Raw genomic sequence first — 27,078 nt, forward strand, 5'->3', positions numbered from 1 at the left:
TGCCTGATGTGGCAACGATGCAACACAACACCTGGTTACATCCGACCAGTGATGGCTTTAGGAAATGTGGAAGCTGCACAATGTGCAAATACGCAGACGAAAAAACTAATTTATTTAAGGATTCTTACAATAATGAGGTCAAAATACACCAATCAATCAACTGCAAAACCAAATTTGTTGTGTACGGTATCATATGTACATGCAAATTGGTATACATTGGTAGCACGATAAGAGAACTAAGAACCAGAATCAGGGAGCATCTGGCGAAAATTGGAAGCCAGGATCCAAGGCTCCCGCTCTCCTGTCACTGGCAGAAACATCACCAAATGGCTAACAAATTGGAAATTAAATTCATTGGACTGCAGAAAATAACATTGGGTAAAAGAGAAGGGAATAAGGAAAAAGCACTAAGACAAGCCGAGGCAAAGATTATTTGTAAACTTAATTCGACTGTCCTCGGATTAAATTCCAACAATGAAATGGTGTCATTTCTATAAAAAACCATCCACTATTGTACATGTTGTGTGATTAAGACATTTTCCTGCTTTACATCAGTGTATTATCATGGAAATCATCCACTGTCATTAAATTAGGTCACAACTACTGAACGCTAATATCTAAATTGCCCGCACCCAATGGATAATATCAGCATAGCTAAATCGATTAATTACCAGTAGGTAACGAGTCACATATTTGGACTCACGCCATCATATTATGAAGTTAAGGAGAGTGTGTTAGGACCTGGCTAAAAAATAACAAAAATAAAGAAAGGACTTGTATAGAGATCAGTCCACTGAACAACCCATAGCAAAGGTCAGGCACGCATGAGTCTACACACATCATGGGGCACCTGTAGTGCAATAATAATAGACACTAACAAGGGACTCTGGTGAGTCGGCAACCTTGACGCCACAAGCAAACAAATTATTTAACTGATTCAATGGCGTCCGGCGTTCCAAGGAAACGGCAGCGCGCGATTGAATGCATTTACTAGTAGAACGAAGGTAAGGGATCAACGAAGTTAAGGGATTGTCAATGAACTATAGAGAACGTACCTTTTTAAGTACTCACGTATTGGTGCATCAGATTTATTTTGCGTTTACATGAATAAAATGAGGACTGAGCGAAAGCACTAATTATCTAGTAAACAAGTAGAATTTAAGATCACCTGTTATTGGCCCCAGCAGCGCCAATACGAAAACATATTGACCCACTAAATATACAATTTGTACTACAATTGCTAACAATTACGATATTAGGCTTATTAGCAAACGGGTGCATTAGAATATAGATTTAGAATGTACCGAAACAGTGAACCATTTGTGAGATATTAAAAATAATATAATTTAATTTTGAAGGGATCGAACCCATCGACTGTTTGAAACTCAGCCGAATCTCCCTAACAGGGAACTGGAATCTATTAAGGTAACCACATTTGATCCATATGATTTGAGATTAGTGAATTAATGTGTTGACACAAATAAAACCCATATTCCAATACCCTAAAACTAACTCTGTTTATATCTTTTTGTCTCTTTATTATTTTATTTTATTTCTTCTACACTTATGTTTATTGTTTCTTCTCTAACCTCTGTGCATTTCAAAAACCGTTTTTTCTAATATGTGGTACACATTGGTCTATGTTTAATGTTATGTTGTCAATGAATATAATTGAAAATAATTTTCTTTTTACTGAACCCTTGAATCCACCTCCTTGCCCCACCCCTTTTCTCTGTGACATGATATCTAAAACTCATTTCTGTTTTGTTTTGAAATGATCCGATAACAAAATTGTGAAATCCAAACAATGTTTTTGTAACTATGGTTTTGTGAATTTGATAACAAAATAGTGACAACAATGCCCTGATTTGAGAAAGGCTGGTTCTAAAGCCGAAACACGTGTAATAAGCAAGGGCGATCATTTAAATAAAACCAACAACTGGTTTTTCAACTACTAATTTCTCGTTTCTGAGTAATCTTCATACCTAGTACGATAGTTGCTTGTTTTGTTCCCCCCCTCCCTTTCTGCACCCCTCTCCCTCACCTTTTGTTTTTCTCTGGCTCTGCCAGAAATGTCGTCAGGCCTAATACGGTAGTCGCCTGTCTGTTTCCATTTCCTTCCCACCATCTATGTCTTAGCTCTTGCACTATCTGAAATGTTGTCAGGCCGAGTACGATAGTTAATTTCATATCCTTACTGTTCATGGCCTGTAAGAATGTTGTTGTATTTTCCCTTGTTCCCTCCCTTGCCTTGAAGCGCTTTGAAACACATTGTGTATAGGCGCTATATAAATAAACTATCATATCAATCAGAGATGACAGAAGGAGAGGAGGTGGCCGAGGTAAACCTAAAAATGTGTTGAGTGTCGTCAGCATAGCACTGAAAGTGGGAGCAGAAAATGGCAATGAGATAAGCGAGAGTTGCAAGGTATTGGTTAAAAAGCCAGGGTGAGAGGTTAGACCCCTGGGGACCACCACAGGTAGACAGAAAAATACCTGCATAAGATTCAAAGTGCCTCAGCTATATAGCAGCATGCACAACAAGAGGACAATTAGCATGCCCACACTCAGGTGAAACATGAATGTTAGCATGGCCACACTTAGATAGTATTGTGAATATTAGCATGTCCACACCTGGATAGAGTTGTGAATATTAGCCTGCGTCACATCTAGATAGGACTTTGAATATTAGCATGTCCAGACTTAGATAGAATCGTGATTACTAGCATGTCCAGACTTGGATAGAACTGTGAATGTTAGCATGCTAAAGGTCAGGTAACCCACTAACCAATATAAGCTCAAACTCTTCATACTTATCTCACTCAAAAAACTCACACAACCATCTCTCGCACAACAAGCCACACGCACTTCACAACACTGCAACAACACATAAGCCGGAGCAACAGCACACGCGGACTGACACCGATCCAATACCCACACCAAAGCTCAGTATCTGGTGTATACCGAGCTGAAGCTGCCAACAGAACACCACTCCTCTCACTATCCTACTCCCTCTTCACCTTACTAACCCATCCCACCTTATTTACAGATCCGCCAGAGCACCTGGGGACCAATTCCGTTGGTGACGGTGCGCGGTACAAATACCTTTAACATTTAACAATTGAAGGAAGATGAGCATCCCTACGATGGCGATCAAGAAATACATTTCCATATGAAGATGCTTATGTGAAAACACAAAAAATGGAAAAAGTTATAGGCTGGACGAGCAAGATGCTTATATGTTCATCCTTGACTGGAGAACAAGTGAAGGTTGTTGAAGTGAAAAGGCTGGAATGTTCAGACATACTAGAAAAAGCAGGAGCACCCGGATGCTGGGAAAGACTTCAGCTATTGGTAGATGGACGAAGTACAGGATGGGAAGAAGGAATGTTATCTTGCACTGCACGACTATTGAAGAAGGAACCAGTAAGCATAGTGCAAATAGTAAATGATATGCCTAAAGTCATGGGACAGGTATTCTAAGCTTCTAACATAGGTTGACAATGAAGCAGGACCGGTGTCCATAAAACCAATAATGTGACAATATGCTTCAGGAACAAAGGCCTGGTGCTAGTTGGAGAAAATAAAGGATGTAAACAGATAATGGAAGTACCAGGAATGAATGGAGGAACTGCCGTGCTAATGGATCGATATTGGACTTGTGTATTGAGAGGTTATATGCAGTTACCCAAGAATTGGGGAGGAATATGTTCCATCGTGGTCATAAATGTTCCTGCATTAGTGATTCCCCAAACTGACCTTCATATTGAAGAGTTCCCAAAAATAAATGAATACCAGAGAAAGAAGAGGTCGCTCAACCTCCATCGACTGAAGGTGGACAACTATTTCTTGGGAAAATCAATAGCAGCCTCCAACGATATTCCAGCGGAGCATACATTATTCAGCAAGATGGCAATGATATCTACATCTATATATATGCCAGGACTCCAGGCTACAGTAAATGCCAAGTGGTTACAAATCACCAGATGGGAGCTGTTACAAATGATTAATGCAACAATAAAAGGATTTAGTGCAATCAAGGAAGAACTGAGGGCCATCGGGCGTATGACTCTCCAGAACAGGTATGTCCTGGACTTAACTGCAGAAATGTAAGGAGGCGTGTGCGCCAAGATCGGGCCTTCATGCTGCCCATTCATCCCTGCCCATGATGGAGAAAATGGAACCCTGACAGAAGCAATATCTATGCTGGCAATCTTGTATACAACAATGGAGGATTTCATGGATTCCAACTTGGCTGGCGAATGCATTCAAGCTACTTGGAGCGATACTAGTATTGGTATTGCTAGGATTCTGTCTTTTAAGGATCATTATAGCACAATGCAAGAAGACAGCTAAGAAAGCTATTTGGATGAAGATAATGATCAATATAGATGCTGAAACTGGTGAACACATGCAAAATGAGAGCAACACCCTGTAATGCTTTTAATTAAAGCATGGCTCCTGCACAGTGCCTTTTGGGTGCTCCCAGAGCCATAATGGACATTTTTCTTCAGGCCAACAGTGAAATCTGCACATTTTCTTTAGCTTTCAGTGAAAGCTGCATTTTGATGTGAACCCGTAACATGGTTTGTATTATTTCTTTGCAGCCAACATTCCACTGGCACATAGGTTTTCTCGCCTCTGCATTGCTTCAAGGACTGTTTTGAAGAAGGTGCCAGCTTGTACCTGATAACGTTGTGAGAGAATCTTACAAAGCTGAAGAAAAGTTATGCAGCAGTTTTCGTGCTTTCATGAGAAAAGGAAGTGTTTTGCCTTTTGGGCTTACCACGGGTCACTCCAGCAGGTGGCCCATACGAACTGTCAACAGAAAGTTCTGGAAAATGCCATCACACATTTGTCAAAGGCTTAAAATGGAGGTCATAACAGCAGCTAGGCAGAAAGCTTCTGGGAAGAGTTTGACTGAGTGTTTGTGTGCATAATTGTCCTTCGATGTGTAAGGTTTCTTCATATCGTTTGCTAGGGCTGTGAAATATTTTCTGTGCACCTCTGAAGCAAAACACACTGGTGAGAACATAAAAAGAAGTGTCCTGACACCCCCAGGAACAAAGGATATTTTGGGGAGGGCTGCCATATGACCTGAAGTGTGCATGAGCATATAAAGAATGCAGGTCCCCTGAGGGGGGTGATGAAGATATTGATCCCACAAAGTGAAGAGAAAATAAAAAAGATTAACCACGAGGAGGTGGTCGAGGACTCAACTAGTGGGGGGAATGTAGAGGAGCAGGTGGACACGTCATCCCTAGCTCCCAACCCATCACCTCCATCATATTGGAACAACAGGAGAACAGCCCTATGTGAGACACCAGGTATTGTCCCACTACCACATCGAGTGTATGAGACGATATGCACTCAGACAACCGTATCCAATGTGCCCTCGCACTGAAATGGTGGAAGGATGTCTGCACACACCATCTGACATTGAATAGCTATAAGGGAAATCGGACGTGGGCAGGGTGGCGTCATGAAGGAAAGACACAAAGACGCACTGAAACAATATACAAATACTTAAAGAATGAAGTATTAAAACTGGAGTAATAAGAGAAACATATAATCAAATACCAAGAAATCATATGCGCTAAAGAAATTAGTGAGTAGAGATGAAGTGTATGTATATACGCAGAAATGCAAGGTATCTGAGACATATAGAGGCTTGCTGCAGAAGAAAATATAACGTGACTAAGGCGGCCATGATGGAAAGATGGACGTCGGACTCATGTTGAAACCAATCGAGCTACCTCAGAGATAGACCAGGACTACAGTCTCTGGAGATGCCGGAAAAACAGCTTTGTGTGATGAACAAAAAAGGGGAGTCTATTGGCCTGGGATGGAGGCTGCCTTAGGAAGGAATAATTGCAAGGCACTCAGGGAGTCAAGAGGAAAAGCCATGTACGTGAGACATAGTTCGCTTAGATTAAGCAAAGAAGAAAAACATCTGCAAGTGCCAAGTATTGGACAACCAAAGATGCGAAAAGCATATGCAAGGTGGAGTGAGCATGTCTCAAGAGGCCAAGAAGAGTAATGACACCCAGCTTAATTAATCAAATAGCAGTAAATAAAAGGTCCAAATGGACAAAATCGTGGTCTCCTCAAACATGATTCAGAAGTGGAAAACAAGGGCTACTCATTAAGCTCTAGATGAAAATAATGGTGTACCTACACTCCCTTAAAAGTCCCAGAACAAAGAACAAGCTGCAAGGTCAGCTATAAAGAAGAAGGCCTCACCGATGAGAGATGAATTATTTGGGCAAGTGGGTAGTAGTCTAACAATGCTCTCTGCACCTGAATTTCGTTTCTATTATGTGCTGCTAATAAGCTGAAAGGCCAAGGCTGGGAGAGAATGCCAATCAGCGGGTCTATGTAGAAACACGCTATATAATGTTGCACAGGCCAACGCACTGCTGTTCTGCTATAATCTGTATATGTATTTAAAGGTGGTCTGAGGTGTGCCTACTAGATAAGGTGCATCTAGTAATATTACTAATACGATATATATGTATATATGTTCCCTTAACCAATCCGTCCCTTCAATAGGTTTTACAGTTTGCTAACAGCAGACATACATGGAGGTATAAAAATGTGTGTAATCAAAATTGAAGCATGCGTGCGTGGACTACAGTTTGTTGTTTGCCAGATTGCCCTGCTTTAGTTTGAACTGATAATAAAATAGTACTTTGTTATATTCTTTGAGTCTGTCTGGTTATTTGGGTCTGAGATCCTTATTGGTAATTCCATCTAGCACATGAGACACTTCAAGGTCCTAGAGCACAGTGTACACTTACTTTGCACTCAAATTCAAATATGTAGGACTTTGCTGTGGAAAAGGCTTGGGTCTCATAGGATGGACCGCCATAAATATGGAGGAAAGGCAACGGGACAAAAATTTAATAAATTGTTAAATGAGGCAAACTCAAAGGTGTCAAGACAGGGGCACACAGTCGTTCAGCTCAGGGGAGCTCTGAAAGCTACAGACATCTTGATGACCTTTAAAAACACCCACTACATCACTGTCACCCAAGGCGCGCTACTAGGTACAAAATCCTTCAGGGGTTCTGCACCACCAAATGCCTCAAAGATTGGAAGGGTGAGGGTCAGAATGCTCACCAATATCCTCTTTTAAGCCTGCTTCTTGGAGATCAGCAATCACTAGTGTGCAGTTTTTTCTACAACCAAAGAGTGTATATGCAACCAGAAAGCATCACTGTAAAAAATGACTGAAGAGCTGAAACTCAGCACCGACTTTGGAGGCATACGACATAATGTCAGATATAATGTAGCCAGGTGTGGGGAAACGGGCACAATGGACATTTAGACCAAACTTGGAATAGTAAACCTTTGTAATCTTGGGAGATCATCACGATCCAGTGAAGCAAAGGAGTTTGTGCATTAAGCCTGGGGCTTTGTATGACCGGTCAAATAACTCTCACTCAGCTAGAGTAGAGGGGGCAGAGGGAACCTAACACAACATGTGCATTTGTAGCAGGCATGTTCACTCCCTTAGTGGTATCTTGGCTTTGTAGACCGAGAAAATAATGTGTATAGATACCCAACTCAATGGTACTCATCAACTTCAGAAAGAAGAAAGGCTGAGTGGACCTGCATCAACTCTGTGATCATAAGGTCAAACACAGATCCACAGTGTATGCATTAGTCCACTGAACCACAGACACGGAAGGGATATAAGGGATGCTGGACAGAGAAGACTTCCTCTTCCTGGCACATGAGCATAAACCTCTTGATTATGGCCCAAAATTACAATTTTCTGGAATAGGGCTTGAGCATGAAGGAGGATGAATCCCTCCACAACTGAGGCCACTTTACCTTTTCCCTGGCCAGCTCCTCTCATAGGACAACGGTCTTAGATCAGCACTGAATGTGAGGTGGCCAAGAACAGCTGCCTCTTGCAGGTCTGCTCGGCATAGCAAAACACCTTGGCCATGCACCAAACAAAACGGCAGCTTTAGGGTTCATTGTCAACCAATGTCCAGGCATTAGTGACCAGGTCAGAGCATAGGCACCTGCCAGTGCCTGTTCATGTCAGACACAGATGTCTAGTGCTTACATTCCATGCAGGGTTTAAACCTTGAAACCTCTGGCGGCAACACTGCAATAATGTGTGTATACAGAAACCAGTTCACAACGTATTCTAGAGTGGGCAGGACAAAAAAAACAAAGGTACAGGAATAAGAGCTGCTCTTTATATAAACATCCAGGATTTGCGCATTTGTGCTCTGCGGCACATTGGTTGCTAAATGGGGACATTTTCTAATAGTGGATGTGTGGAGATTTGAAATCCGGGGGGGGGTACATGTATATAAAGTATAAGATTAGAAATATGTGGGAGAGAAGGGTCTATTAGAAACGAAGACTCTGTGAAAGCACACATTTAAAAAATAAACAATACAACGAGTGACCCAATAGATGAAATAGGTAAGCATATGCCTGGATCCATTAGAGTAGAGATGGTAGTTGAATAGCCTTAGGTGCACAAATTGGCTCCTCTTGTAGCAGACAGCATGTTGTCCAAGTAACGGCTGGGATGGCAATCAGTGATTCACTGCACTTCGAAGAAGCAGCTTCTACAGAAAGGAGTCTTGCTGGATCTGGACATTTGACATCTAATCCCTATGAGGACACTCATGAGTCTGATCAACAAGGAAAGTTTAAAAGGTGCACAAAATACTTTGATGAGTGTGTGTATCTTATGATTTTAGCACATCACACACATTTCGAGTATTCATAGGGCATACATGGAATGAAGAGATCATCATACCTGAAGATCTTTCTGATCCTTCTTGTTTTCCGGGCTAGGGGTACGTGTTACAAAGTCATTCAGTATGCTGTTTGGAAACAAAATTCAGACAGGGAATTTTTTTCATGCATCACTGCTTACATCAACATCTACTAAAACCTGCACAAACCCAGCTTCAGACAACTGTGTCCTACCTGAGCAGCAGGAAATACCCAGGTGGAGCCAGGTTCAAGGCAACAGACTCCTTAAGTAAACCCAATAAGGGTGGAAAGTTCTCCTGCAGAGCTTGGACTGTCAGCCTGTCAACGAGAGATGCAAATATTTCTTACCATTACATATAATTTTGCACATTCTCAACACTGTATTTCCAGGTGCTTAGGGCAAACCAGTCCAGTTTCAAACCTTAAGCCTGATTCATACAACGGTCCAAGGAAAACAGCCTACATAACAAAAGCAATAGGCTATATATGTGAAGGCACTCCTTCGCAATCAGCAAATTATTGTGGTTTCATATTCACAATGCAAAAAAGTTGAAATTTAAAGAGACTGTTCAAAGTTCTTGGCCGAAATTGTTGGGGCTTCCAGTTGGCAGCTACAATTTCGGGCCCAACCGGGAACTGCTCAAGGTCACCATGCCAGTCTGCCTTTGGTGCTCCTGCCACAGTGGTGCTGCCTGTGCTGTCCCGGGCAGCTCGCTGCTGGTGTGTGGATGTGCCGGGAGCACAGGGAATCCACTGTGCCCCTCAGGGAAATGGCCACTCACCTCCCCCCTACCATGCTCACTGTTTTGGGCCAGCACTCTCCTCCTTGAGCAGTGGACCCACATTTATTCCAGGAGGGTTGTGCCACATCTCCTAGTGAGTTGGAGAGCATGCCAGCAGTTTCGACTGCATTACACAGCATTCCCTACTCCTAGTGAAGTGCAGCAACCATCTTTAGTGGGGCCCTATTCTCTATATGGATCTCAGATATCAGTGCGACGTGGCTTAAGACCTTGTTCACTCCACAGTGTGAGAGCTTGCACTCCGTCCGTTTGTTGGGCTATGAGATTGTCATCTTCAACAGTGCAATCAGAGATGCAGAAGACAGGAGGACATCCTTAGTGACAGTGGCACCTAAGCGGATGACCTCTTCGCTGTGGACCCGGGATATAGGCCGGTAGAGAGAAACTCCCAGAACCACCCTTACTTATGAACAATACAAGAGGACCACTCCAAAGCCTTCTCAATCAGCAGCACCACCCTCATGCTATAATCCGAGCGGTTGAAAACCACCCAGACTCTAAAACTGAGAACCCGACTCCAATAAAATGAGATATGAAAATGCACAGGCATTTTTTCATAAAATGTGAGATTCATGCACAATCAAAGTGCGCAAAACATTGGGGGACAGAATTTGTGGGAGTTCGAACGGATGTGTTCAACATATCGAGCATTGGATGGAGCTGTTTTGGGAGATTCTAGGGAGATTCTTTTTTTTTATGGAAAACATTTTCCTTCTTAAAAAAAACAGGTACAACATATTATATACAGCGTTGCTCCCCAAAGTATTCCTCCTTCTGCAAACTATTCATTCTGATGACCTTGCTAAAATTGACCTTTTAATCTGTTAATGATTCTATTCTCCTTAGTTTCCCACCTCTTCTTAATTTTTCTAAAAGTTATACCCCATTCCCAAAACATCCCATATGTACACTTTATGTCTTTTTAATTAAACCATATTCCACCACTCCGTAATACATAGTGCCTCTTCCTGTTTCAAATGCATCCAAATACATATTGCATGTTGTCACAGATGGCCTCCAGAACACACCAACTCTCAAATACAGTTCAAGGGTTTTTATTTGAAGATTCAGAAAAAGGCTCACAAAGGGCTGTGATTTTCGAAATCGTCGAGTGTGGGCCGTTCTCTCCCTAGCCCAGATGTCCCTCAACCCCAGGATCGTCTCTAGTGATTGGATACCCGACTGTCATTGCATTATCAGTTCATTTAAATTTACTTTGGATAAAACGCATTAATCCAAAAAACAGTAAAAAGAGAAGGAAAAATTACATGACATGGTATTTATTACATAGCATAACAATGAAATAAAAGGATACATCAACAAGCATCATGATACTAAAGAAACAGTGAAATTCATAATTTAGTGATACCAATTTAGCCAATAATCAATATCAACAGCACATCTCCAAATGTTAATTTGAAAAGGATCACAAAAGGCTAGACTAGAACACACCTAGACATTTCCACCTAGACATTGCTTAACTTCCATAACATGGAAATACATGATTAAAGCGAGTTACCTGTTTAGAGATATGAGTGGCACCAGTTTAATGGCAAAAACGTATACCAAAATAATCATATTCATGTATATGGGGAATCATTTTCTGGTGACTAAACATGGTTGAAAACTTAATTTTCCTTGATCCAGGTTGGCAGACCATCACAGCCGATTTCCCTGCATTAACCAATAGATCACGTTGCACCATAAAATCTGAATAGGCCGTAATCAGAACCTGGGGCGCTTGTGGAGTATGTGCTATGAGGACAATATCATCTGCATAGGCCAGGACAGGTAGTTTATTGTTTCCCAATATAGGAATAACAGTGCCTGACTGTATTAAAACATTTGATATAAAGAGAAAACTGTAGGGGAGCCAATATGCAGCCCTGTCGAACCCCTGAGCTGACCTTAAAGTATTCAGTACACTGGCCATAAGTCCCACTCCTTACACATGCCATGGTGTTATAATGAAGAGAGGTCATTAGATCTCATAGTTCTGGTGGCCAATTTAGCGACGTGAGTGCTGTGAGAAACCAAAAGGTGTCTCACATGATCTGTGTCTCAGGTGGCCAGGGCACGGCCGTCACTTTTGGATCCAGACCCTGGTGGTGGACCAGTGTGGGAGGATCACCTGGGTGAGGGGTCTGCAGGGAGTGGGGTTGAAGCAACCTATGGTGAGATGCGGTATTCCCCCCTTTTCCGTACCCATGACCCATTCTATTTTATAGGATCCTCCAAGGTCCCAATCCCCGCCCCCTTTTCTACAAAAACACTGGGCCCAAGGAAGAGGGCGGTAAAGACGGAAACCCTTACATATCTCATTGGACATGTCCCGGTAAGGCAATGTAAGGCATGAACCAGATGAAACAGAAATGCAGACCTGCCTGAAAAAACAAAGTAACTCAGCCTCCCTGAAGATTGATGAAGTCATGAAAACGTGCGTTAAGAGGAGAAGCTAAAGACTGGTAACAGAGCGCCTGCCTTTACATCTTTAAACATTGTTACAGAAATCCCGGGAAAGGCAGTGCAGCAGGGCCATCATGCCTTACATTGGAGAGCCACAACCATGGCTTTCCCCCTCCCCCATCAAGGGGAAGATTTGTGCTATGGAGGGAGTTGTTTCCAGTCACCTGCCAGCAAAATCAAATGTGAAAAATACAAGTACCAGAATCCTCAGAGCTAATTAACTTGTCACACCTGAAACACAAATGCAGACCTGCCTGAAAAAACAAAGTAACTCAGCCTCCCTGAAGATTGATGAAGTCATGAAAACGTGCGTTAGGAGGAGAAGCTAAAGACTCGTAACAGAGCGCCTGCCTTTACATCTTTAAACAAGGAATGCACACAGCCAGTGAGTTGGCGAGCAACATGAAAGGCTGGTGTGTGTTAAGGAAAGATTGAAGGTGCAACAGTATATCTCACAAATGAAGGTTGCACGCATGTGGATGAGACGCGAAGGAAGGCAGACCTGGGGGGGATTTTAAATTACTGATAACTGTGAAGCCAGTGACACAAAGTAGGGGAGCGGTCTGGAGAAAGAAAGTAGCCCCCTCTAAAGTCTCAGCGCAAGGTGAAATGTTTTTTTATAAAGCGACAAAGTGAATGAACTCTAAAAAGGTGTAATGATCAGGAATAACCCCGACAAAAGGGGGGCGAAAAGGTGAAGGTTGAACTTTTGTGCTTGTGATACTGAACTACCCAGACCAAGAGACACTGGGGAAAAACAAACAAGAGTCTGAGCTGAAGGGAAAGTCGAAGTGGTCCTGCAAAGGTCTATAGTAAAAGCCTCACACATTCAAAAATCTTCGACATCAGGAAAAGGTCCAAGCCTGACTGAGGGAAACTGAAAGTAATAAATTAGGAGAAGGGAAACCCTAAAGAATGTGAATTAAGCTTGGGGAAGGGAACCACTGCAAGTACTGTGATTGAAAGGTCTGAGCCCAAATGAGGGAGACCTATGTGAACTGTTGTTGAATTGTGAAAGAACTTTTGAAAGCTGGAATAAGTGACTTTAATGTGGAAGGCCAAGCGGGCCTCGATCCACATTTGTGAGCTGCCTTTGTTTTGAGACAGAGTGTGTCATCCTGTGTACGGGGACCGCCTTACTCTGTGCTGTCCAATATGGGAAGGAGAGCTGACTCAGCCACATTAATTCTTTATGTTACGACACTGATTTTCCTTTGCATACATATTCCACTTTAAACACTAAAGGGGTAATTCATAGAATTCAGCGCATAAGTGGCGCACGCGGCTGGCGCACAGTGTGCGCGTGCGAATCCCTGCGCCAGCCGCGTGCGCCAAAACCCATTTCCGCGCACAGCGTATTCATGGATTCCAGCTACCAAAAGCAGCCGTGGCGCACAGTGGCGCAGCGACCCTGCAGCAGCGCCAGTTACGCCCCCAAGAACGCCTCTCGCGCAGGAAAAAGCCATCAAAATCCCCAATCCAGCGCAAAGGGCTGCGCTAACCCTGTACCAGCACGGCAAGCGGGCTACGTGTATCACTGGGGTGCGCGGGAAGTACCTCACGTCATTTCAGCTGGGTACGTGCATTTCAGGGGTGCGCGGGAAGTTTCACACGCAATTCCATCAGGGTACGTGTATTTCAGGGGTGCGCGGGAAGTTCCACACGCGATTCCATCAGGGTACAGGTACATCAGGGGTGCGTGGGAATTTTCACACGTGAATTCAGCAGGGTACGTGTATTCCAGGGGTGCGCGGGAAGTTCCACATGCGAATGTTCAGGCTACGTGTATTTCCGGGTGCGCGGGAAGTTTCACATGCGATATCAGCAGGGTACGTGTATTCCAGGGGTGTGCGGGAATTTCCACACGCGAATGTCCAGGCTACGTGTATTTCAGGGTGCGCGGGAAGTTCCACACGCGATTTCAGCAGGGTACGTGTATTCCAGGGGTGCGCCTGAACTTCCACACGCGATTTCAGCAGGGTACGTGTATTACAGGGGTGCGCTTGAACTTCCACACGCGATTCCATCAGGGTACGTGTACATAAGGGGTGCGCGGGAATTTTCACACGTGAATTCAGCAGGGTACGTGGGAAGTTCCATACGCGAATGTCCAGGCTACGTGTATTTCGGGGTGCGCGGGAAGTTCCACACGCGATTTCAGCAGGGTACGTGTATTCCAGGGGTGCGCCTGAACTTCCACACGCGATTTCAGCAGGGTACGTGTATTACAGGGGTGCGCTTGAACTTCCACATGCGATTCCATCAGGGTACGTGTACATCAGGGGTGCGCGGGAATTTTCACACGTGAAATCAGCAGGGTACGTGTATATCAGGGGTGCGCGGGAAGTTCCACACGCGAATGTCCTGGCTACGTGTACTTCGGGGTGCGCGGAAAGTTTCACACGCGATATCAGCAGGGTACGTGTATTCCAGGGGTGTGTGGGAAGTCACACACGCGAAGTCAGCAGGGTACGTGTATATCAGGGGTGCGCGGGAAGTCCCAAACGCGCATGTCCTGGCTACGTGTATTTCGGGGTGCGCGGAAAGTTTCACACGCGATATCAGCAGGGTACGTGTATTCCAGGGGTGCGTGGGAAGTCACACACGCGAAGTCAGCAGGGTACGTGCATGTCAGGGGTGCGCTGAAAGTATCACACGCGATTCCATCAGGGTACGTGTATTACAGGGGTGCGCCGGGAGCACCACACGTGAATTGCAAGTGTGGGTCCTCCCAGGTGTTCCCTCTACACCCTCCACGGCCCCTGCAGGTGGCTCACACCACAGGGGCCTACCCTGCACATGTCCTGCAGGCACCCCATCCACCATGGCCATGCCCCCCAGCCAACCCACATGTCAACTTGCACAACTGCCCACCAACTCATGTCCCCACCACCCCCACCCCCCAGCAGTGCAGGGGCACCCTCCACCAGGCCCCCACCCATGTCTCCCACCACCCCCAGCCCCCAGCACTGTGGGGCACCTGCCAGCAGGCCCCCACCCATGTCCAACTCATGTTCCCCACCACCCCCATCCCCCAGCAGTGCAGGAGCAGCCTCCACCAGGCCCCCACCCATGTCTCCCACCACACCCACCCCCCAGCACTGTGGGGCACCTGCCAGCAGGCCCCCACCCATGTCCAACTCATGTTCCCCACCACCCCCACCCCCCAGCAGTGCAGGGGCACCCTCCACCAGGCCCCCACCCATGTCTCCCACCACCCCCACCCCCCAGCAGTGCAGGGGCAGCCTCCACCAGGCCCTCACCACCCCACCCCCCAGCAGTGCAGGGGTAGCCTCCACCAGGCCCCCACCCATGTCCAACTCATGTCCCCACCACCTCCACCCCCCAGCACTGTGGGGCACCTGCCAGCAGGCCCCCACCCATGTCCAACTCATGTCCCCACCACCTCCACCCCCCAGCACTGTGGGGCACCTGCCAGCAGGCCCCACCAATGTCCAACTCATGTCCCCACCACCCCCACCCCCCAGCACTGTGGGGCACCTGCCAGCAGGCCCCAACTCATGTTCCCCAGCCAACATGTCATCACAATCTAGATCCCTGGTCCCTATGGTCAGCCTCCAAATGCAAAACACCCACCCGAGTATTGCATCCACCCACTCAGAAATGGCAATTACATGACAGAACACCAATTGCAAGTTTCGAAACAAACGCATGTCCCTCACATACACCCAATGGGTGTCAGTGAATCTCAAAACCCATATCATGATATGCATGAAACCAATCAGATGATACTACACATTGAAGTTCGATAAAAAAATATGTATTAAAGGAAACATAAATAGATTCAAAAATAAAGAAACAGAAATGGGAATTTACAAAAATGAAAAGAAGCATGTCCGTGAAAAAAAGCAAAACCAAAAATCATAATCCAAAGTAATGGTGTCCAAAGTCACTGTCCACAAAAGAAAATCCAATGGGAAATAATAATAGAAAGCCATTGCTCCATGGGTAAATTGTGAAAGAAAAATAAAATCCAACAGTGAACTATGTACAGACTAACAAGCCAGGGTCCATTATTCCAACAAAAGAAATGAAACCTATCTAACAACACTAACTAATAAAATGAACTATATACAAAAATGTGGCCAATGTCCAAAAGGTACAAAATAAATCAAAAAACAAAGGAAACCTAACACTACCTACATAACTATGTACAAGGGCAGCGGGCTAGTCTGACGGCTCACTTTTGGATGTCCCGGGCCAGGGCATCATCGAACTCCTGCTCAATGTCCCGGAGGCGGTCGTCCTCCATGTCCCCGAGGGTCCGCAGGGCCGTCGACGTGTCCACCTCCAACCCTCTGCGGATTGCCTCGAGGCACTCGACCCGCCTCAGGGCCCTCCGCATAGAGTTCTCCGCCCTGACCATTGTGAGCCGTGCCTCTTCCGCCCGCTGCCGCTCCGCATCTATGGCGTGGCCCAACCGCTGCCACACGGAAGACTCTCTGTCCTGGGTCCCCCTGCCCTCCGGCCGATGCCTGCCCCTCCGATGTTGAAGGCCCCGAGCCTTCATGGCTCCCACCACGTTTCTGCTGCTGCTGTGCCTCTGCCCGTGCACTGCCTCCTGCTGCCTGCACATCCTCCGCCGGCTGGGGTGCAGTCGTTGATGTGGCCACCCCTGCTGGACGTCCGACTCCCGACTGTGGCAGGGATGCCTCCTCCACCAGCCTGGCCGCACCGTCAGAGGCAGCTCCACAGGGCACCCAGGTGACTGATGGGTGGGAAGATGGCACGGAGGACGACTGGCGCGTAGGGGGTTCAGTTGAGGAGGGGGTCGTAGCAAGCCCCATCAAACGGAGGAATCCGGCCTGGGTGACCTGTCCCAGCAGGCGGACGTGGTCAACGAGCCATTCGAGATGATGTGCAGTCTCCTCATGAAAAGACTGCAGGTCACCTCGCATGGCCCGTTGACGCAACGCCACACCAGTCAGGACAGGCTCAACCCGGATAACCACGTCCGCAGGCAGAGGAAGGCCAGTTGTCATTTGCTCATCCCCTGCCTGAAAACGGGTCTGGACGTAGGCATCCCTGCTGGTGCAAGATGATGCAGGGACAGGATCAGGGACAGGATTGCACACAGGCACCTCCGCGGCGGCCTGTGCTGCCTCCTGTCCCTGGTCCTGCACGGCACCACTAGCACCAGTGGGATCCCCACCTCCAGACCCCGTCTCTGTTGCTTGCACGGCCTCCTCCTCCACCAAACCCCCCACCAACCTGGATGACTCCGTGCCATCTTCCCCCGTTGGGCCCTGTGGGGTCCCAGCTGCCCCTTCTGCTGCCGAGGAGTCCAACTCCAACCTCCGCCTCTTGGACCTCCCCCCGGCAGCTGCGGCCTGGGAAGCGGCACCGGACTCCTCACTCCCCGACGAGATGACAACATGGGAGGGGAGCCGGGCCTTGCGTCTCCGGCTGGCGGTGGGATCCCCGCCGCTGTGCTCCACAGCACCTTCTCCGCCCTCTTCATCAGTTGACGCTGCAGACAGGGAGAAATAGAACACAGACATCAGGGCACTGTACAATGGACACATACACACATGACAGTTGTACATGAGTGGCATTGGCAAACCTCAGACATGCCATCACAATCCCCAACACACATGTCATATCAACTCGCACACATGAGCCATACCACAGACATATCGCAACTGCCAGCACCATCCATACACATACAACAGCATGAGCAGGCAAAGCTGAGCCAGACATCACATGCAACACAGGAAGTGCACCACACATGTACACACACCACCACACTTGCATGCATGTGTACACCTCTGCCAAGTGTCGCAGTGTTCAGATGGGCATCCATGTCACATCTGCCAATCAGGCTTCCACATCCCGCTGTCACATGCATCCATGTTGCATCACTGTTGCACCCTTGTCAAATACACACAAATGCACATGTACACAGTGCTGATACATGCAGCTGAAAATAACATACATGCGTGACATCACGGACATGTCTACTTACATACACATTCATCCAAACATGTGTGCCCACATTACTGCATTTGGCATGCAAGCCTACACACACAAGCACCATCCATGTCTCACACATTACAGCCCTCGCATGCGTTAGCCCCTCAGCCCTGTACACCCCCACCCATACTCGACCCCATACAAACAGATGTGCAACCTGCACACTACTGAAACATCACCACACGCACAGCTCACAATCAGGATGCATGTACACTTACCGCTCGACTCCAGACGGGTCTGCCTCTCAAGGACCTGGACGTGGAGCGCTGGGGATATGCGTTCCAGGACCCTCATCTGCTCTTCTGACAAGTGGCCCCGGCGCCCCTTGGCATCCGCTGCCTTCAAGAGGCGCCGGGCCTTGTTCAGGGTCCTGGACCTGAAGTCCTCCCAGCGCTTCCTGACATGTTGGAAGTCGCGGACTGCCACCCCCTCCGCGTTGATGGCAGTCACGATATCAGTCCAGATCTGAGTCCGTCCTTCCTTGTCGGCGCGGGAACTTCCGAAGAGGGCATCATACTGCCCCAGGACTTGCTCCACCAGGACACCAACTTCGGTGGCACTGAAGCTGGTGCCCCTCTGCCTCTATGGCCGGGGGTTGTCAGTGGTGCCAGATGTTGCAGTGCCCGACATGACAACCCCAGAGGCAGGAGTGGGTGGGCAACTGGGTCCTGGGGCTGGGCTGCGGAGCGATGGAATCCCAGCCGGGAGTCTTCGGTTCCAGCAGGGGTGGTCACAGCAACAGCACCCCTGGCTGATGTGCAGGCAGCAAATGGCAGGGCACGTGGGCAGCAGGCAGTCAGGCAGCAGCAGATGGCAGGTGGGAGCGTGCTCGGGGCTCTGTGGGGGCAGTAGTTCGGCCTTCTGGGCAGGAGCATGGTCTTCCGTGTGCTTATGCGTGGCCAGCTTGATACGGAGTGATTTGGCACGTGAAAATTCGGCACGTCAGCGTGTAATTCGAGGAAAGGCCCTTAGCGCGTAAGCGCGTCTGCACGCATACGCAATTTCATTGGACAGAAGGCCCCTCAAGCGCAAGCGCACCTGTGACGTGACGCGCACAGGCGTGCATGGGCATTTCAGCGCGCGTGGAAAACTGCATGTCCGCGTGTAATACGAGGAAAGGGCCCATGTGCGTAAGTGACATGACGCGCGCGTGCGTTTCCCTCAGCACGGGTTAAAGGTGAGCGGGCCCAGCAGTTCGCTGTACGTGCCTTTCGTGGAGACCGACGTGTGTTGCTGCTTCCTGTTGTTTCGCGCGCCATCACAACTTCACAGCTATCAAGGACGTATCTCTTCTTTTGGCGGGGGTATTGGGTACGCGTGTTTTTCTGCATCGCGCTAGTCAGACGGTGAGTCGCACACGCTCTTTTTCCCACTGCGGGTGCCCCTGTGTATCGCACCCATTTTCAGTGTCATAGTAGCCTGCGTGTCCCACACTTACGCGTTATTCATGTTACTGGGTGCCACCGCGTACTGCGGGAGGTTGAATCCACGCACGTAGGCTGCAGGGTTGCGTGCACGGTTTTACTGCAGTTTTGGGGTGCCTGAGCATTGCGTGACCCGTCACTACATCACCGGGGTCACATACAGCCTTGCAGGTGCAGGGGGGCTGTTAACATCTTGCTTCCCACCCCCTTCACCCCAATTGCCCAGGTCATTTGTGGTGTACACCTCCCATTGGCACCACTCCATCTGTGCCGGCACTACTACATCTGTGCCATGGTTGGGAGGACACCAAAGGTGAGGGGCGCCTCAGCTGGGCGTCGTCCTTGTGGCGGGCGTAGTCGGGGACGTGGTGACCAGGGAGTAGGGGGACTCCAGGGTGTCCAGGGCGGCCACAGAGGGGGAAGAGGCAGGGGTGCGCCACTTGAGCACAATGTTGTGCCATGTGTCGGTGCAGTCATGCCACCACCCCCAGTGGTTCCGGGGGATGCAGCTTCTGCATCTGGCACTGGCGCCCGTGTGACCCGGCAGTCCGTTCCATCGACTGCCACGGGCCGAAGGGTAGTGGTAGCTGCAGGTGCAGCTGTGGACACCGCCACCCAGGCTCGGGGTCTGCCAGCGCAGGCTGCGTTGGCACTTGAAGAGCCCTTGGTAGATCTCCAACAGGCCAGGGGGGAAACCATAGGGGCAGGTCGGGCTGCTCAGACCAAGACACGTGTCCCTGGGGCAGTCATGTCATCTGCTGCCCCGAACAGCCGGGTGTTGGCAAGTGCAGGGGCAGATGCACCCAACAGCACCCCGGTTGTGAGTCTGCCAACCAGGAAGTTGCGGTCAATGACCCTGCCACAGCTGGTGTTGCTGCGCAGGGTCCATTAGTGGGCACCCAGCTGCCACTGACACAAGTCAGGCCTTTGGTCATCCCTCCACCTGCCACTCCCTTGGCTCAATCCACCGAACCCACTGGCCATACTGGTCAGGGCGGCATTAGCCAGCCAGGGTCTGCGCCACAGTCCAAGAGGAGGAAGGTTGCACCTGCAGCACAGGCTGGGACCCCACACACAGCCACGACCTCCTGCACGTCGAGGAAGAAGCCTTTCTGTAAGCAGGAACTGGACTTCCTCGTGGACTACGTGCGGGCCACAGCCGTGACATGCTAGTGGGTGCCAATAGTCAGACTACGGCTGCCCAACGTGACAACCACTGGAAGCATGTTGCGGAACATGTCAGTTCATTCGGCCATGAGGTGCGCACGGCGCAAGAGTGCAAAAAGCGTTGGAATGACATCAAACGCAGCACTAAGGCGAAGCGTGCCTCTAATTACAACTTGACTCTGGTGACTGGCGGTGGGCCTGCACCAGAGGAGGAAGTGCTCACTCCGCATGAGGCACTCGTTGCGGAGTTCATACCACCTGAATTGGTCGAAGGAGTGGGAGAGATGCTGGACTTTGATGCCCAGTCCAGTGAGTGTTGATGCGTGTTTGTTGAGGACGTGTGTGTTTCACTTGTGGGATGTGTTGTGCATGATTGCCGCTACATGTGACGTGTACATGGTTCTGATGTGTAAGTAATGCAATGCTTCCGTCATGCATGTCTCCTCTGCCTGCATGCGGGGACTCCATGTAGGCATGCTCCCTTGCCCCTCCTCCGCCACTCTGCACCCCAGTTCCACCTTTGCACTGGTGTTCTTCAATCTTGCCAATGTGTACTTTCTTGTTCATGCGTTCTGTGTAGATGCTAACTTCCAGCGTACAATCTGCCAAACATATGCCGTGTGGTACAGCTTTAGTACTTGATGCAGGGTATCTCACTTGTACTGTGCATAGGTCCGATCTCCCGCAGGGACATGAGTGCCCATTCATGCTCCATGTGCATTGCACGCATGCCCCTATGTGTCCTTGACTGGATGATCACTGTAATACAAGTCCTTGGTTACATACATTGCCTGCCATCTCATCAGCCTTCGCATGTCAACTGTGGCTCAGTCCTGCGTTGCACACATGTTTAGGGTCTGACAATCTGTGTGGCTCACAGGCCTCAGCCTGTTCAATGGCCAATGAATCTGTCCAACTGTTGTTGTGTCTTCTTCACACATGGGCGGAATCCAGAGTTTTCATCATGTGTCATGCTTACTGTCCCTGCATCATTTGCAGTGTTGTCACTTGAATCACATTCAGCTGTTGATGCCAGTCAACACTGCCTGTCAATACACAGGTGTATACCATGCTAGGCATCCCTGCTTTGGTACTGGGGTGGAGGGGTGCTTGGCTTCTAGATATGGTACACATTGAATGCACAATGCACGTGATGTCTGAATTTGACATTGCAATGCCTTCACATTTCCTGGCACACACCATGGAGTCCTTGTACATGTAGGTAGTGAGTGGCGTACACATTTTCTGCACTGCATAAACCCACTTCCATGGAAACTGCCACCTTTCAACAGGTCTGATCACAGAAGCAATTCAAAGTTGACCCAGCATGCAAGGCAGGTTATATGTTGTGTGTCACATGTCTGCCTGATGCGTTTGCTGTCGGTGTGTGTGTGTGTTGTGTGCTTCTGACATGTGTAGTGACCTTTTTTCTCTCTATTTTTCAGGTGATGACGCAATGGAGGCGGAGGATGGTGTTGTCATGCCAGACACAGGGTTGGTACCGCTACATCAACCCGGCACTAGTGGGGGTCATGGGGTGGTAGGCCACGAAAACCCCCAAGTGCTACAGTCCATCTTGTCTCTGGCTGCCTATGAGTCCAGCCTTGATGACGACTGACGTCCATGTTGAGTTGGATGAGCATCAAGTCCATGTGTCAGGGGTGAGTGATTCTGATGTGGACACTCCTCTGTCTGCGACACCTGCACTGAGGGATCAGACAGTCTTGGTTCCTCCGCCCGTGGCGGATCGGGACGCAGGGTCACCCTCCACACCAGTCACTGATGTGCCTGGGATATCACGTCGATGGGGGCATGTAGTCGTGCAGCCGCGGGCGGTGCCAACACAGCGAGGACCCCCGGTCCTTGGGTCCCGCAGGGGTCAAGCCCGGCAATGCGGTCGCCGCGCGCAACCGCAGTATACTGAGTGGGAGCAAAACATGACTGCCAATTCAGAACGGCAGGGGGCAGCAATGGAGAACATCGCTGAGAGCATGGAGCGTGTGGCCCGATCTGTGCTCCCCCTGCTAGGCAGGTGCTTCTCCAGCAGCAGGCGGCACAGTCCACTCGCTCAGGCTGGGCATGGCGGCCTCAGACAGGGCACGCCAGGCTGAAATGTCGTCTCTGCGTCAAGCAATTGCTGCTCACGCAGAGGCGCACATGGATGCCCTGAGGGAGGAGTATGCTTCCCTCAGATCCACTCTGGGTGTCCTTATGATGTCCCAGAGGCAGCAGGCAGTGGAGAGGTTTTCACAGCTTGAGCGTACCATCTCGGCTGAGCTACAGGCTTGCCGGAAGGTGCAGCGGTTGTCCAGCCAGGCCTTGCAGGAGGAACTCCGTGTTACACGTGCTACCTTGCAAGAGGAAGCACGTGTATCACGTGAGGTTCTGCATGCAGACCTACGTCACATCGCCACACAACCAGGCTCACCCGTCCGGCAGACTTGCTGCCGACGAGGGGCAAGCTGCGGCTAGGCGTGGCCAGGCTACTGTGCCACGTCCTCCTTTACAGGATGAGCCAGACTCGGACGACCATCTATCTCCCACATAGGTCGGGCTGTGCAGGCGTTGAGCCCATGGAGGTTTTTTTTTTGGCTCAGCATCATCGCATGTGGATGTTGAGCAGCACCCTGTACCTCCCCCCTCCTGGGTTCCTCCCCTCCCCCCCGGGTCGTATGTGGCCATTTTTGATTTTTCTTTTAGTTTAGTTAGTTAAGTTTCTGTTTGATAGTTAGTTTAATTAGGTAATGTAGGTTTTCCATAGTTAGTGTAATTAGTTAATAGTTACTATAGTTTAAAATTGCCCATCTATTGTGCTTTCATGTGACGGTGCGGTGCTTTGTGGCTTTTGAAGGCATCCACTGTCTGTTCCAGCTGGGCCCGTCAGGCTTGTCTTGTGTATGTGTTTGCTGCTTGGGGTCGTTGACTCACATATGCCACTCCTGCCTCCCTTATCCATGGGCTCGCAAGGATGGTTCGGTGTCACAGACTTTTACACAAGGGCCTTGGACTGTCATATCTGTGGCATGTCTGGTGCTGTGTGACTTGTGTTTACACCCCTAGTGGGGATGATTTTGGTGTTATTGTCCACTGTTCAGCTTTTGCTAGATGGGGTGTTTCATGATTAATGTGTACATTCATTGCTATGTATTGTGTAGTATGTTTCTTATCTTTACTGTACACGTGCTTGTTGCAATTCATGCTGTAGATAGTGTTACACACTTTGGATGTGAAAGACGGACTGATGGTGTGATTTATGCTGTGACTCTCTGACATGGTCAAGTAATGAGATGCCTGAAGAGACACACACAGATGACTTTGAAGCATTAATCATGTGTTTCATGCCCTTTCTGCAGGGGGATGAGCCTCCAGAGCACCTTTGCCAGCAGACATGGCCCATTGGACGACAGAATTCTGGACACGTTTGTTGGTGCCCACATGCACATGTGTGCACAAGCAGAGGCACAGGGATTGCAGACCTACATCCTAGAACTGCTGACGTGTTCCAAGGAACTCCAGGCAAGGTGAGCAGCACAGGGGGGCCACAACACAGCAAAGCTTGCACCAGGCGAGTTGCACATGCAGGCTTAGTCACAGCACTGAGGGTGAGCTTGGACGAATATTGGTGTTGAAGCACACAATGCAGCTCAGATGTGTTGGTGGACTGATGGCTGTTGATTGTAAGGTTGTCTGGGACACTTGCAGGGGCAGTGGCACATGCCCTCCGGTACACCAAGGTCCATTGAGGCACTTGTATCAACCATATAGGCTTCCGAGACATGGAAAGGGGCAGCTCAGAGGGACATACAGCAAGGGACATACTCGGGTGCAGTGCATTTCATTTCCATGTACTTTATGATAAATGCACTGCCAACTTTGTTTCGGTCATGGTGGTACGCAACTTGCTCTGAAGTCATGGCTTGCTATATGGGTCTGTCTGCTTACCCAGGGAACATTGCATGTTGTGTGAATTGTGACACATTGGTGTTCCATTTGCCACGCACCCACCGGCGGATGACTTACTGCATTGACTGTGTATGACCCGTCACAGGGGTAATGTTATGTATGGGTACGAAGCATCTACACCAGATTGTCTGTTTGTAGAGTAGTTTGTTGCTATGGGGCATGTTTGGTGGTGTGTTTTTGTGTAATTGGCACGTACAGGTTGTTGACTGTGGCTCTCTTTGCAGCATTGCAGTGCTCCTGTAACCGGACCCGAGAGTGCGCAGGCAGGAGGCCAGCACTCAAAACCAGAGCTAAGTGTCTTGTTGTTTTTCTTTCAAACTGCTCTGCATAGGCTTGCTGGGGGGTGCACTAATGCATGGATGTATGTGTGATTCAATTTGGTATGTTTTTTTCCGCCTAATCACCCGGAATCCTATGCAATTTTGAACCCTGTACCCTCTACCCGGTGTTCCTACTTCCCGTACCTATCCAAGCAACGTTCCCTAACCTCTTTCCCCGCTGGGGTTGCGGATGCCTGTGTAAGTCCCGAACTTGCAGGCGCCAAAACCCTAGAGGGGGTGGTTGGTTCGTACCACTCCTAAGCCTGGACTACAGAAGGCCATGACAATGATGTCCAAGTTTGTTTGGATTGTGTATGTGTTCATGCAGGTAGTACATTTTCGTGCATTCCCTACTTTCATGTGTCATTCCTCCTCCCCTGCCACTCATTCCAGTTATCCAGTGTGCCAACACCTGTCCCGACTGCATATCCCTGAACCTCCTTCCCCACCAGGGTCTCAGGGGCCTGTGTGAGTTTGACCTTGCAGGCACCCGGGACACGGTGGGTGTGGTTGTTTCGTGACACTCCCGCGCCTGTACACGGGACCTGTGACAATACACATCCGTTCATGATGCATCATCCTATGTTATGTACCACACATGGTTCACATCCTGTTGTGACATTGTTTTACTGTGCTACCTTGGTTGTTGCATCATTGTGGTAGTACTTGGCCTTTGTGAGGTACTGCTACGTCAAGTCATCTACTGGAGGGTGTTCGGGTTCGTTTTTATGCCTTGGATTTTGTGATTTTGGAAATGAGTGTGGATTCTGAGGGTGCAGGCATCTTTTTACACACAAGGTGGGAGATGGTGACGAAGGGTAAAGGTGATCCTGTGGCCAGGTGGAATTGAGGGTTGAAGGCTCCATGACCCAGGTGCAGTTGTTCAGTGGGTCATGGTCATTTGTGAGGGAGGGGGGGGGGGTTGTTGCTGATAGTTCCCTTGCCCTGCAGTGTGATGGGAACTCTGACATTGTAATGGTGGTATCCTATGTACATGTTGTGTTCTGCTGATCAATGCCTGTTCATGTGTTGTGTTTACCTTTCAGGTGCGAGGGGATAGTTGTGGTTTGACATGCTGGGGTGTACACATGGTGAATGTTCACATGTGATGTGTAGAGAACACTGATGGTCACTTGAGAGCACATGCATATGTTGAGTGCATGTCCTTGCAGACCCACACACTTGCACTCTGATGCACTACATGTACTCCCACCCTTGCATATCCACGTGTACACTGTTTGCCTTCTGGTGGCCACTGTGTCCCTGCAGCACATGTTCTGTGACCAATTATGGATCCTGTACATGCCTAATTTGCTTTTTGATGTGGTCTGTCGCTTAGATGTGATGCTCAGGGTGTGCATCACACACAATGGCTGTTCACTGTGCTGTGCGCTGAGCAGTGTGTTGCAGGAGTAGGACACAGCACACAGAAGCTGCAGTGTTGATTTTTCAATGCACAATGTGCATGTAGACAGGCATTCATTGTTATGTTACGTCTACAACTCTTGTAATGCATTTGGAAATTACTTATTTTGGGTGGGAGGTTGTTGGTCTGTCATTTCATCTGATTCCATGTCAGGCATCATTGTCTGATGCCACTGTACATTTTGGACATGGCAATGTGTACCTTATTGTTGCTGTGTTGGTGTATGGGTATTGCTTGCCATGTCATGTTGTGGTTTGGGAGGGTCTGAGTGACATAACAGTGATGGCCATGGCCTGTTGTGCAGGTGTGTGTGATGCACACCTTGCATGTCAGGGTCATAAGCTTCTCAGAGCAACTAGCTGGGGGTAGGTCTCTCTCAGCGGCAGGGCCCTCCCTCTGGAACAGCCTTCCTGCCTCACTTGAACTTGAGGGGAACCATCTCCGGTTCGGGAAGCACCTCAAGACCTTCCTCTTTGCTTCTGCTTTCTCTCTGCCTCTCCCTTGCGGAATTCTTCACTGGAACTGCACTGGATCTGCAACTGGGCCACTCTCACCGACTTCGGTCCCTGGCCCAGCCACTCTCCACTTGCACTGGCTCCCTGGCAACTCCTGCACTGCGGTACTGTCTCTATCCCTACAGCCCCCCCTTCCCAGCACTTGTCTGCACTTACCTTTGCAGTTGCCACCAGCTGACCTGTGTATTTGTTTTTTGGTCTACTTCCCCTGTACTGTACTCCCCCCCCCCCATCCCCTTCCCCTTGCAC

At 48.7% G+C, this 27,078-nt stretch overlaps 1 protein-coding gene across 3 annotated transcripts in view; it reads right to left on the bottom strand.

Moving 5' to 3' along the window:
• Positions 1–27,078, bottom strand: part of DOP1B (DOP1 leucine zipper like protein B) — a 1,145,257-nt gene that overhangs the window by 356,739 nt on the left and 761,440 nt on the right. For all 3 annotated transcript variants that reach the window (XM_069636119.1, XM_069636117.1, XM_069636118.1), the window contains exons 25-26: positions 8,965–9,069; positions 8,792–8,858 (exon numbers count right to left, since the gene is read on the bottom strand). In XM_069636119.1, coding sequence (XP_069492220.1) covers positions 8,792–8,858; positions 8,965–9,069 — 172 coding nt within the window. The remainder of the gene's footprint in view (positions 1–8,791; positions 8,859–8,964; positions 9,070–27,078) is intronic.

This window comes from Ambystoma mexicanum, chromosome 7p, assembly GCF_040938575.1.
Source record: "Ambystoma mexicanum isolate Mex_15411 chromosome 7p, UKY_AmexF1_1, whole genome shotgun sequence".
Taxonomy (NCBI): Eukaryota; Metazoa; Chordata; class Amphibia; order Caudata; family Ambystomatidae; genus Ambystoma; species Ambystoma mexicanum.